The 12,395-nt window shown below is 43.0% G+C and overlaps 1 protein-coding gene across 2 annotated transcripts in view; it reads right to left on the bottom strand.

Moving 5' to 3' along the window:
- Positions 1-11,591, bottom strand: part of UGGT2 (UDP-glucose glycoprotein glucosyltransferase 2) — a 448,230-nt gene extending 436,639 nt beyond the window's left edge. For both annotated transcript variants that reach the window (XM_033949012.1, XM_033949013.1), the window contains exon 1: positions 11,318-11,591. In XM_033949012.1, the coding sequence (XP_033804903.1) occupies positions 11,318-11,457 (140 nt within the window). In that variant the 5' untranslated portion in view covers positions 11,458-11,591. The remainder of the gene's footprint in view (positions 1-11,317) is intronic.
- Positions 11,592-12,395: the final 804 nt, after the last annotated feature.

Raw genomic sequence — 12,395 nt, 5'->3', positions numbered from 1 at the left:
AGATATTCTGGAAGAGAGAATATGGAACCTATATACACACAGGAGTCATCTATAGGCCTCTGACACAAACGGAGAAGCTGGGCAAAGAGCTGGTTGTGGATATCCATAAACTGAGTCTAAAAGGAGAGCTGCTGTTACTAGGAGATTTCAACCTTCCCAATGCGCACTGAACATCCCGACTGCAGAATCGGAAAGAAGCAAAGAGATAGTGATGCCCTTCAAAGCACTCTGCTCAAACAAATGGTGAGGGAAAACAACGAGAGAAGGGGCGACACTAAATCAGTAATCACAAATGGAGAAAGCATGTCTAATGTCTGATTGGGTACCCACCTTGGTAATAGTGATCATCATACGGTATGGTCTAAGAGCTAAAGTGGACCATGGACACACAAAACTCAAAAGTCCTGGATTTCAAGTGTGTTGATTTCAGTAAAATGAGAGCGTTCCTGAAGAAAGATCTGAGGGATTGGAGGTTAAAAGGGAAATAGAAAGACTGATCCAAGCTAAAAGGAGCTATAAAAATGGCAACTGAACTCTGTGTGAGGAAAGAATAAAAAGAGGAAAAGGAAATCATTATGGTTCTCTAAACAGGTGGCTAAAAAAAATAAAGACACCATTAATACCACCATTATTAACAAAAAAGTAATATAAAAGTGATTAACAATAGTTAAAAATCAAAGGGAAATAATTTTAAAACAATAAAATAAACACAAGAGGGAAATGGATACTGTACAATTAACAATACTAGACACAAAATGACAATCAAGGGCAGGAAAGGTTTACAATATCAAGAGGCAAGAACAAATAAGGTAAAAACAGGATAGAAGAAAGAAAAAAGCAAGAAAAAAGCAAAGGAAGAACTAAACTGAAGTGTTAAGAACTAGGGTGAAACACCAGTTTGAAATAGCCTTTCAAATGCAATTTAAATGATTTAATAGATTTTTCTGTGGCGTTCATAGAATGTTCTCGGTGATGGCTCCAAGGTGGTGAACATCCTCCCTAAGGAACTAAAACTATAAAAGGATACCAGAAAGTTCAAGAAAAGGATAAAGCTCAGCCTCTTCAGAGACTACTTTAGCCAATAAAACAACTTAGAGGAGACAGTTGGCTAGCCCCCACTCCCCCCCTTAATCAGAACACAATAGGAAGAACACAATAGGGATCTAGAGAAAGCAAAGAAGCACAAAAAACTAGACTCTGTGATGAATTTATATTTCAAAGATAAACATAAAACAGGATACAGATACATATATATAGATTATATTTAGTTGAATTGGCCAACCTCATTAGGAGGTGTGTAAATATTGTGTACTTAACTGCAATACTAAATCAATTTGGTATAAACATATGCATTACAAGTAGGATGACTGATGTTCCGGTAACATAAGTAGGATGTATTGTAACGCCGCTGCAGAAGCCCCTGTAACTCTGTATAGAGCTCATGTATTGTAACACCTTTACAGAAGCTCATGCAAACTGCTTTGAACTGACTCCCCTGTCATTAGTAGCAGTATAGAAGCTCACAATAAACAATAAACAAGAAGAGAAACACAGAAAAGAATACCGGATAAAACTCAAAGAAGTAAAGAGAGAAATATGACTGGTGAAAGCACAGGCATAAGGAAAAAATGGCTAGAAAGAAAAAAAAGAGGAAACAAGACATTTTTCAGATATATTGGAGAAAGAGATAGAAGTGGAATTGCGAGACTAAAATATATAAACTGAGCACTATGTGGAAAATTCTGATGAAAAAGTGATGTGCTAAACAAATATTTCTGTTCTGTGTTTATGGAAGAAAAGCCTGGAGAAGGACCTCAGTTGGCTGAGCAAATTATACAAGAGAATGGAGTAGATATTACTCCTTTCATGGAAGAAAGTATTTATGAACAACTGGGAAAAACTAAAAGTGGACAAAAAGCCATGGGACCTGATGAGATCCATCCTAGGATAATGAGGAAACTCTGAGAAGTTCTTACAGGATTTTTTGCAGATTTAATAAATCTTTGCAGATGGAAAATATTCCATGGGACTGGAGAAGATTGAATGTTGCCCCTTTTCACAAAAGTGGTAACAGAGAAGAAGCCTACAGGAAGAAACTACAGGCCGGTGGTATGCCTCACTTTGGTGGCTGGAAAGATGGAAGCTCTGCTGAAAGAAAGAATAGTGAAGTATCTGGAATCCAATTGATTACAACAGCGTTTCTCAACTCAGTCCTGGATACCCCCCTTGCCAGTCAGGTTTTCAGGATATCCACAATGAATATTATGAGGGGAGGGGCTGAAGCTAGCTTTGACAGTGTTTCTCAACCTCTTCAAGCCAAGTGCCCCCTAAGCTTAACAAACACCAACTGAGTACCCCGCCCCTGACCCCCATAATAATAGTACTAATTGTAATGTCATTTCTTCTATTTATTTTTATAAACAATCAATCTCAACCAAGGATTTGGTTTCTTATAAACTTCTTCCCTTTATTTTTAATATACAAACAATACTGTATAACTCAGGGGTGTCCAATGTCGGTCCTCGAGGGCCGCAATCCAGTCGGGTTTTCAGGATTTCCCCAATGAACATGCATGAGATCTATGTGCATGCACTGCTTTCAATGCATATTCATTGGGGAAATCCTGAAAAACCTTACTAACAATACAGAATGGTAATCACAAAATTAAACTACATATCAAAAACAGTTATGTTTCACTCCCATAAAGTTAACTGTCTGGCTTCTTGTTAGTTGGTGTGTTCTTACTGATCACAGTGACTAGTCAGATTCTTTTTTTCATTTTCCAGATAAAGATAACTTGGTCGAATCATGTGCAGCATTTTTTTTTTACCACTGCCCATTAACCCCATGCCCATTTCTATGACCCCTCTCCAGCACCATGTCCAATATTCCCCCACCTTGCAACCCCTCTGTTCTCTCTCCACCACCATATCCAACTGGAATTTCTTGTCAGCAGATCCAATCAAATCCTTCTCCCCCTCCCTGCCTTCCAGTCTTTGTCAAGCAAAAGATCATGTCCCCATTACTTGTTGCACTGCTTCTTTGGTCCTCAGCCCCAGCAATACTTCCCACAATGGACGGCACAAGCAGCTACCCATATGATGCAAGTGCCTGACCCACAAGCCTTCCTCCGACATCAACTCTGATGTCGGAGAGAAGGCTTCAGGGTCAGCGTACTGAAAGTTGAGAAACTCTATTCTAGGATAACTACCATATTCCAATTAAATTCAAAATAAAATGCCTTTTATTTACCCATTTTATTTTTCCATCATGTTGATCCCAGTTTGTCTCTTCTGCTAATTAATTTAGTTTTTTCTCGTTAAATTCTTTTACTACACCAGTCTGATATCTTGATCATTCCCTTTTTGTTCTTTACTCATAAGAACATAAGAAATGGCTTCGCCGGATCAGACCCTAGGTCCATCCAGTCCGGCGACCCGCACTCGCGGAGGCCAAGCCAGGTGTTCCCTGTTGAGAAACCTTGTTTACTCGTATCCCTCAATGTGATTTGCGAGAAGGTGTGCATCCAACTTGCCCTTGAATCCCGGAATGGTGGTCTCCTACTCCACTCTCTCTTCTTTCCTCTTCCCTCCCTCCCATCATTTCTTCCTCTCTCTCATCACTTCTGGTGCAGCATTTCACTGTCTCTCATCCCCTCCTCCCACACCTAGCATAAAATAGCTCCAGTAGGCCCTATAGCCCAGCATATTTCCTCCTTCTCCCCATTACAGCCTGACATTTCTCTCCCATTCCCCTCACGTTTGGGTGTAAGAAAATCATTTCCTGTGCTGATCGGCTGCCTCTCCAAAACCCTTATTCATCTCCAGTGTCTCTGCTCCTTACTTGTTGAACTGTACTACTCCTTCGGGCCTCAGCCCCCCACAACACTCCCCGCAATGGAGAGTGTAAGCAGCTACCCACACCCTGCATGTCAGAGAGAAGGCTTCTGGGTCAGCCACTTACGTGCAGCGCCTGAATCGCTGCGTGCACCAACCACCACAAAGAGCGCTGCTGAAAGCTGAAGACCAAAGGCGAGTGTGGCACACTGTCGGCTTCAGAGGCGGGGCAGCACAGCGAAAAGAGTTCATCAGAAGCGGCTTCAGTGAATGGGCAGGAATGGGAGATCATGGATGACGGTGGTAGCAGGCAGGAACGGGAGATCCCAGGCAGCCGTGCAGTAGACACTAATTTGACAGGAATTGGCGGCCAGGACGCATACCCACAACAAGCGGCCCGTTTACCCCAGGTTGAGAAAGACTAGTGTAGCTAATGCTGGACAGTCTTCTATGGTCTCCATCCCATATGGGGCAAGAAGGATCAGGAGCAATTATACCACATTCAAAGCGCCTGAGTACAGGTCTTACCTATCTCGGGGGGAGGGGGAAGGAAGATATCTTATACTGAAACTTAACAAGTAAAACGAATTACTGGTTTGTTGCCTTGAGAATGACTTGGGTAGACTAGATGGACCACACAGTAGAGAGTTGCGCGGGGACAGAAATCCCACCAGTCCCCGCCAAAATCCCACCCATCTCCACGAAGAATCCCCTCCGTCTATACATTTAGGCTGAGAAAGATGTGCAGATAGTACTTACATTGTAAGGTTAAAAAAAAACAAAATTCCTTAAGGCTTAGTTCTCTACTGAAAGGAATCACTAAGGGACAAAGGTTAATCATTACCAGCATATATATCAATATTTCAACTGCAACAGGTTCGGGTGCCTTCAATAAAATTTAATGGAAAGCTAAGGAGTTGCCTAAACTCTAGCCTTGTGTGTTCTGATGTGTCAGGACTTTTATTTCTCATACCTGATCTATCACAGTGCAGTGTAATGTTTACTCATCTCCTCCTCTCTTAGTCTGGGCCTCTGGTGGGGGGGAGGGGAATCAGCTCAGGTGACAGCCCTCCTCGGCTCGGGTATCTAAAGGTTTTGGGCTTCGTCTCCTCCTCGGGTCTTTCAATCGGGGCCTTTGGGGGCCAGGTCCTCCTCGGCTCAGGGGTCCTCCTTGGGTCCGGTCTCCTCCTCCTCTGAAGGCTTCGTCTCCTCCTCGGGTCTCTCTCGGTTGGGGCCGTTGGGGGGGGATCGGGCAGCTCACTCAATTAAAACATGCTGTCTTCCCGCCTAGCCTTGCATGTGACGCCTCCCGAACAATCAGCAGCATTTCTTCCCAGTGTGCGACGTGTGCGTATGTACTGAGCTCACTCCTCTGTATGGCTGTTCTCGCCTGGACCAGTTTCTTCATTAAATTTAAAGTGGATCGACAGAGCATTAGGTAGGCCTCAAGAACCCTGGTTCTATCCCTGTGGGAGTCCTTGGGGGGGTCCCCATGGGAGTTCTGCATAGCTGGGGGGGAACCCCGCAGGGTACCTACAGGACCCGTGGGATCCCCATTCCCATGCAGATCTCTACTACACTACTCCAATCCAATCTGATTAGTTTCTTTGACTGGATAACAAGGAAACTGGATGTGGGTGAGTCCCTGGACGTCGTTTACTTGGACTTTAGTAAAGCTTTTGATAGCGTTCCGCACCGCACACTATTGAACAAGATGAAATCAATGGGACTGGGAGAGACGTTAACTACATGGGTCGGTGATTGGCTAAACAGTAGACTTCAGAGAGTGGTGGTAAATGGTGCCCCTTCAAAAACGTCGGAGGTGATCAGTGGAGTGCCTCAGGGCTCGGTCTTGGGCCCGATCCTCTTCAACATATTTGTGGGAGATCTGACTCAGGGGCTTCAGGGTAAAATCACATTATTAGCCGATGACGCCAAACTATGCAACATAGTAAGTGAGAACACTTTACCAGACAGTATGACGCAGGACCTACTTCTATTGGAACATTGGTCCTCGACTTGGCAGCTAAACTTCAATGCTAGAAAATGTAAGGTCATGCACCTCGGCAGCAGGAATCCATGCAAAACTTACACACTAAATGGTGAAACCTTAGTTAGGACCAAGGCGGAACGTGATTTGGGGGTGATCATTAGCGAAGACATGAAGACTGCCAATCAAGTGGAGAAGGCTTCATCAAAGGCAAGACAAATGATGGGATGCATCCGAAGAAGTTTTATCAGCCGGAAGCCCGAAGTTATAATGCCATTGTACAGATCCATGGTGAGGCCTCATCTGGAGTATTGTGTACAATTCTGGAGGCCACATTACCAAAAGGATGTGCTGAGAGTTGAGTCGGTTCAAAGAATGGCCACCAAAATGGTCTCGGGACTCAAAGACCTCCCGTATGAAGAAAGGCTGAATAAATTGCAGCTATATTCACTTGAAGAACGTAGAGAGAGAGGAGACATGATAGAGACGTTTAAATATATCACCGGCCGTATTGAGGTGGAGGATGATATCTTCTTTTTTAAAGGCCCCTCTGCCACAAGAGGCCATCCGCTGAAAATCAGGGGTGGGAAATTTCATGGCGACACCAGGAAGTTCTTCTTCACCGAAAGGGTGGTCGATCGTTGGAATGAACTTCCACCTCAGGTGATTCAGGCCAGCAGCGTGAAGGATTTTAAAAGGAAATGGGATACACATGTGGGATCTCTAGGGAGGTAAATTCAAGGGGGTAGGGTTGTTGGAGTGGGCAGACTTGATGGGCTGTGGCCCTTTTCTGCCGTCATCTTCTATGTTTCTATGTCTTTTTTATCTGCCATCATTTACTATATTACTATGTAACTGGGTAGGCTAAGCTAAATTTGGGAAAATTAATTATTTGCCACAAAAAAAAGTATATATTTTAAATAAGATGCACAAGCAATGTATCCTTTTCGTTTCAAAATAAAGCCAAGCAGGTGATCATCCAACAAAATTATCTTGAGAGATTTCCAAAAAGGCTACTGCTGCCCAATTCAGGGAAATAATTTTTGATTCAATTTGATTTGGCCCACTGAATTGATTTTTCAATTTGATTCAATCAGGGGTGGGGGGGTTCACTTTTCCTGCCCAATCAGGTGTTTTTTTCAGATGTCCCGACCCCCCTTTGCCCTCTCCAACCCCCACGGCACTGTGGTGAAAAAAAAAAAAGAGACTTCCTTTCTCTGTTAGGTCCTAGCTCATGCTCGCTGTCTAACACCAGTTCCAGCAGTATACATACACATTTCAAATCTTGACATACTGTAATCACAAAATAGAAAATAATTTTTTTTTCTACCTTTTGTTGTCTGGTCATATTATTATTCAAATCATGTTGGTCTCAGGCTCTGGTTTCTGTTTGTCTTCTGTTAACTCGCTAACCAGGATCTCCTGCCCATTTGACATTTTCTTCTTTCTCCATGCTCACCTTCCCTTCCACTGCCATATCCAATATTTCTGTTTCTTTTCCACTTTCTACCATCTCTCTCTCCCTGCCTTGTACCCTGAGTCAAACCTCTCTATTTCCTCTTCCATGCAGAATCTCTCTCTTCCTCTCCTCCATCATCATGTGCAGCATTTCTTTCTCTCACCATTCATCATCTCTCCTTGCCTTCCACCCTATGTCCAACATTTCTCCCTCTCTCTCTCTCTTCTCCAAGCATGTCTCCCTCCCCTCCACCATATGCAGGATTTCTCCCTCACCCCTTTCTACCTCTGTTACATCTCTCCCTTTCTCTCCTCCACCCATGCCCAATACTTCTTCCTCTCTCCCACCATGTACAGCAGATTTCCATCCTTCCCATCCCCCTGTGCAGCAGCTTTCCTTCCCTCCCATCCCCCTGTGCAGCACCTCCCAACTGACCCCCCCCCTCCATCGTGAGATCTGACATATGAACCTCCTAAAGCAGCAGCAGCAGTGGCAGTATCTGGCAGGAGGAGGCAGTGCTCTGAACAGGCTGCTTCTGGCCTGCCCCGCCAGGGCTTCCCTCTGCTGTATCATCAGTGATGCTGCAGAGGGAAGACCCTGGTGGGACAAGTCAGGAGCTGCCTGTTCAGAGCACTGCCTCTTCCCACTGGCCACCACTGCTGCTGCTTAAGGAGACCCAGGGTATTAGGACTCATTGAATCGGTGAGTCCGATTTTTCTAGAAAGCCAATTAATTTGAATCAGGCAGCACTAATCCAGGCTATCTAGAGATCATTTTATCAAACACAAATTCTTGCTCATTCAGAACACATATTTTTTTAGTTACATAGTAACATTTCAATAAGACAACATTCTTAAAATTAGCTATGTTAAGCACCTCTTTAAAATACTGTATATCAGCCTAATAACAAGAAAATTTAAAACAAAGTTTTCAAGCCCTTAATAAATTTTCTGTCAGTTTGCTTCCTGTATATGGTAGTGGAAAAAGAACCATTGTTAATGGTGATCATCATCAAATCTAAGAATGGAATCTGCTTATGATGAATTTGGCCAAATTACACAATTCTGAGTGTATGTGAATTTCACTAGAAATTTAAGAGTTTGTAATGTTTGATCTAAATTCTTTTTGGAGGTCTTTTTTCATCTACATTCTTCAAGGTTTGCCAGGTCTTTCTTCATGTTATTCACAGCATCCGGCATGTCTACTCTATTGCAGATTTTCGTATCAACCGCAAATAGGCAAATCTTACCCGACAACCCTTCAGCAATATTGTTTATAAAAATGTTAAAAAGAAAAGGCCCAAGAACAGAACCTTGAGGCACACCACTCGTAATATCTCTTTCCTCAGAGCGATCTCCATTGATCACTACCCTCTTGTCACCTTCCACTCAACCAGTTCTTGACCCAGCCCGTCACTTTGGGACCCATCCCAAGGGCACTCAGTTTATTTATTAGAAGTCTGTGTGGAACACTGTCAAAGGCTTTGCTAAAATCTAAATACACCACATCTAGCGCACATCCTCTATCCAATTCTCTGGTCATCCAGTCAAAGAAATTGATCAGATTTGTCTGACAAGACCTACCTCTAGTGAATCCATGTTGCCTCCAGTCCTGTAATCCACAGGATTCCAGAAACTTGACCATTCTTTATTTTAAAAGTGTTTTCATTAATTTGCTTACCACAGAAGTCAGACTTACTGGCCTGTAATTCCCTACTTCTTCCTTACTTCCACTTTTGTGGAGAGGGACCACATCAGCCCTTCTCCAGTCTTCCAGTACTCCTGACTCTATAGACTTGTTGAAAAGGTCAGTTAGAGCTACCAGAACTTCCCTAAGTTCCTTCAGCACCCTAGGATGTACACCATCTGGCCCCATTGATTTGTCTACCTTTATTTTAGCTAGCTCCTTATGAACACAACCCTCTGAAAATCGATCAGGGTCTATTACTCCTCCATCCCTATTCACGTTTGTCTTCTGTGGTCCCGCTCCTGGAGCTTCAACCATGAACTCAGAACAGAAATATCTGTTAAGCAATTTGGCCTTTTCTTTATCAGTTTCTACTTATACCTCCCCTTCACCTTTGAGTCTCACAATGCCACTTTTTCACTTCTTCCTATCACTAATATATCTAAAAATGTCTTGTTTACTTTAGGCCAGAGAAAGGCTGTCCTATACCATCTCACTATACGGACAGTGGCTGAATATTATAGTCATACTTATAGCATGGCACATTTAGCAATCACTGTTATACATAAGGTCCTCTTAATATTTACCTAGAACAATGTCTGAAGCCCTTCCAAAATGTAACTTTACAGATAAGAACGATACTCATAAGCCGCAGAATTTGAAACTTGTACTTTTCTACAGATACTCCAAATTTTTTAAATTTTATTTAAAAAAGCTTATGTAGTGCTTCATGCGAACAATATCGTCCAAAGCAACTTGCACGGTCTGTGTCTGTGTATGGCCGTTTGGTGGAGGATGGGCAGGGGAGGGTGGGCAGGAGGATGGCTGGAAGGGTGTAGATGGGCTGGAGTAAGTCTTAACAGAGATTTCGGCAGTTGGAACCCAAGCACAGTGCCGGGTAAAGCTTTGGATTCTTGTCCAGAAATAGCTAAGAAGAAAAAATTAAAAAAAATTAAAAAAGTTTAAATTGAATCAGGTTGGGCAGACTGAATAGACCATTCGGGTCTTTATCTGCCGTCATCTACTATGTTACTATGTATGTTATGATGTTACTATCTGCCATCATTTTCTGATTCTCTATTTAAAAACTAACAATTAAAACAAAAAATTCAGAAGGGTCAACTATTATCAACCATGAGGCCTTTTACTAAAAGTGCAGTATAGGGTTTTTTTTCCTAGTTACCACATATTGAGGCCCTTCTTTTAAAATGTGCTAAGTAGTTCACACAAGTTTTGCACATGCTAATGGCTACCGTGAAGTAAAAATTCCATGCTTAGTCTAGGATAGGGCAAGGAATAGGCATAGACTGCAATTAGTGTGTGGAAATTAGAGTGTACTTTGATATGTACAGTTAGCAAAGTGGTACTTAATGCCACCTAATAGATGATAGATGCATCTGCACTAATCACACTTGATATTAATGCACAGTAGGAACCTTGTCTATATATTTATTTATTTTTAGTATTTATATACTTCTAGCCTAAGTGATTTACATTCAGGTAGAAACAACAGGGGGAATGCTGGACAAGCAGCAACAGTTACCACACAGCTTCTGCACCTACCACATGTTAATATCGACTGTTAATGCACAGTAAATCATAAACTTTACCACACTTTATTAAACGGGTACCGGTTACAAAAATTAAAGTGCAGTAACTGCAAAGCCTATTGGGAGCATTCCCTGCATCTTCCCATAATCACTGCATAGAAAAACACCTTTAAGTGCTGTGAATGCAGTGACCAAGTTGATGCACTTTCTTAGTATAGCTTATGCACAATTTTCTGCATCTGAAGGATGTTTGCTCACTTGCAAACTACAAATACTCCGACTGATGTCAGCACACTGCCCAATTAAATTTCATGGTAAAGAAGGTATTAACTAAAAGTTCAATGGGATGTGGGGGAGTGGGGGGGGGAGGGGAGGAGGAGGGAAGCTCAAAAGGTTCTGGGTTAGCATCCGGAAGATTCACTACCGAAACTATAAATCATTACAATTCCTAAACAGTGTATTAATCCTATGCAATCATTGCCAACATTTAAAAAAATGTATTTTTCCAATTATAAAATAATGTCAATGAATAATCACCACTAAACGCACACATGTAACAAAACTGTTTTCTTTCAGTTTCCTTTCTGAAGGTTTCCCAGCATGGAGAAGCCTAGGGAATCCCCACCTGCCCCCTCATCCTGATTTACGGTATCACTCTACTGTACCTATGGACAGCCAGACCCCTCCCACACTTCCTGATACTCTAGCCTACGTGTTAAGCAGTGGCATACGAAAAAGTGCTGCAAAACTCCTTCCACCCCGGGAAAGGTGAAATCGTGCCCTGCGTGTACCACACCTCGCCTCCAGCAGCAGCGGTGTTCGTGGCCATTTCGCTGCCAGGCTCGCGCTCACGCCTTTTACTGCTCTGTTCGCTCCTGCCCGCACACTGAGGGCACAGAATGCAAGGCTAAGCAAGAGAACCAAACGTGAGCACATTGTACAAGAAGCCGGTCCGCACCACCACCATCGACAGATGCTGTAGTTGCACACGCTTCCGGTCTCCAAGAAAACATGATTGGCCAACCAGCCTCAATCCTACGTCACAGCTCCGTCGTCTGTTCCCATAGGACACGTCAGAGCGCATTCTTGAACGCTATTTGCCACCGAAGTGACCAATCGCCATCTCACAACGAGCCCGGGGAGGGGGGAGGGATCCACTTCTGAAGCTTGCGTAATTCTTCTTCGGTGTTTCTCCAGTAACGCCGAACTTGCAGTGGAACGTTATTACCATCACGGAGCAGAAATTGAGGGCGGAAAATAATCCAACATCCTTCCGGCCTATACCAAGGGGTGCTGAATAGTTCTCAGCCCAACCAACCAACTTCCTAAGTTCTGAGCGTTATTTTGACAATCTGCAGAAACGAAATTTGGGGGGAGGAGGGGGGGTTACATTGTTTCAGATAATTTACTGAACCATATCCACGTAATTCTCGGATGGGCTGAGAACTTTTCATTACCCCCTTGTATTTCTTGTTGGTTACACATCCCAATGCTTTGCCTTTATTAATGATGAATAATAATTTTGCGAAAATGTCATGTGGAAGGATCACCCTCTACTTGCACATATACATTGGTATCATTCAGTTGGGAATAAGCTTCCTGAAAATATTCAGCTTTACCCCCACACCGCTCGAGTTCAATTGTTGCAATATAAGCCTTAAAAAACAAATGGCAGTTCTATTGCATGTGTTTTGCGGTTCTCTACTGTGTTCCAAAGGTTGGGCAAAAAGATCAAGAATTTAGTGGCCACTGTTACAAACTAAAGCAAATTGTCAGACCTTGGAATGCAAAATTGCTTTCTCTTGGAACAGAAACCTGAAAGATTAATTATGCCCATCAGATGTGTGGTCAAGGCCTGAGGAGGGTGGGTTTAT

The sequence above is a fragment of the Geotrypetes seraphini genome, chromosome 6 (genome assembly GCF_902459505.1).
Source record: "Geotrypetes seraphini chromosome 6, aGeoSer1.1, whole genome shotgun sequence".
NCBI lineage: Eukaryota > Metazoa > Chordata > Amphibia > Gymnophiona > Dermophiidae > Geotrypetes > Geotrypetes seraphini.
Note: the sequence above shows the minus strand (reverse complement) of the source record. Positions and strands in the feature narration are given on the sequence as shown.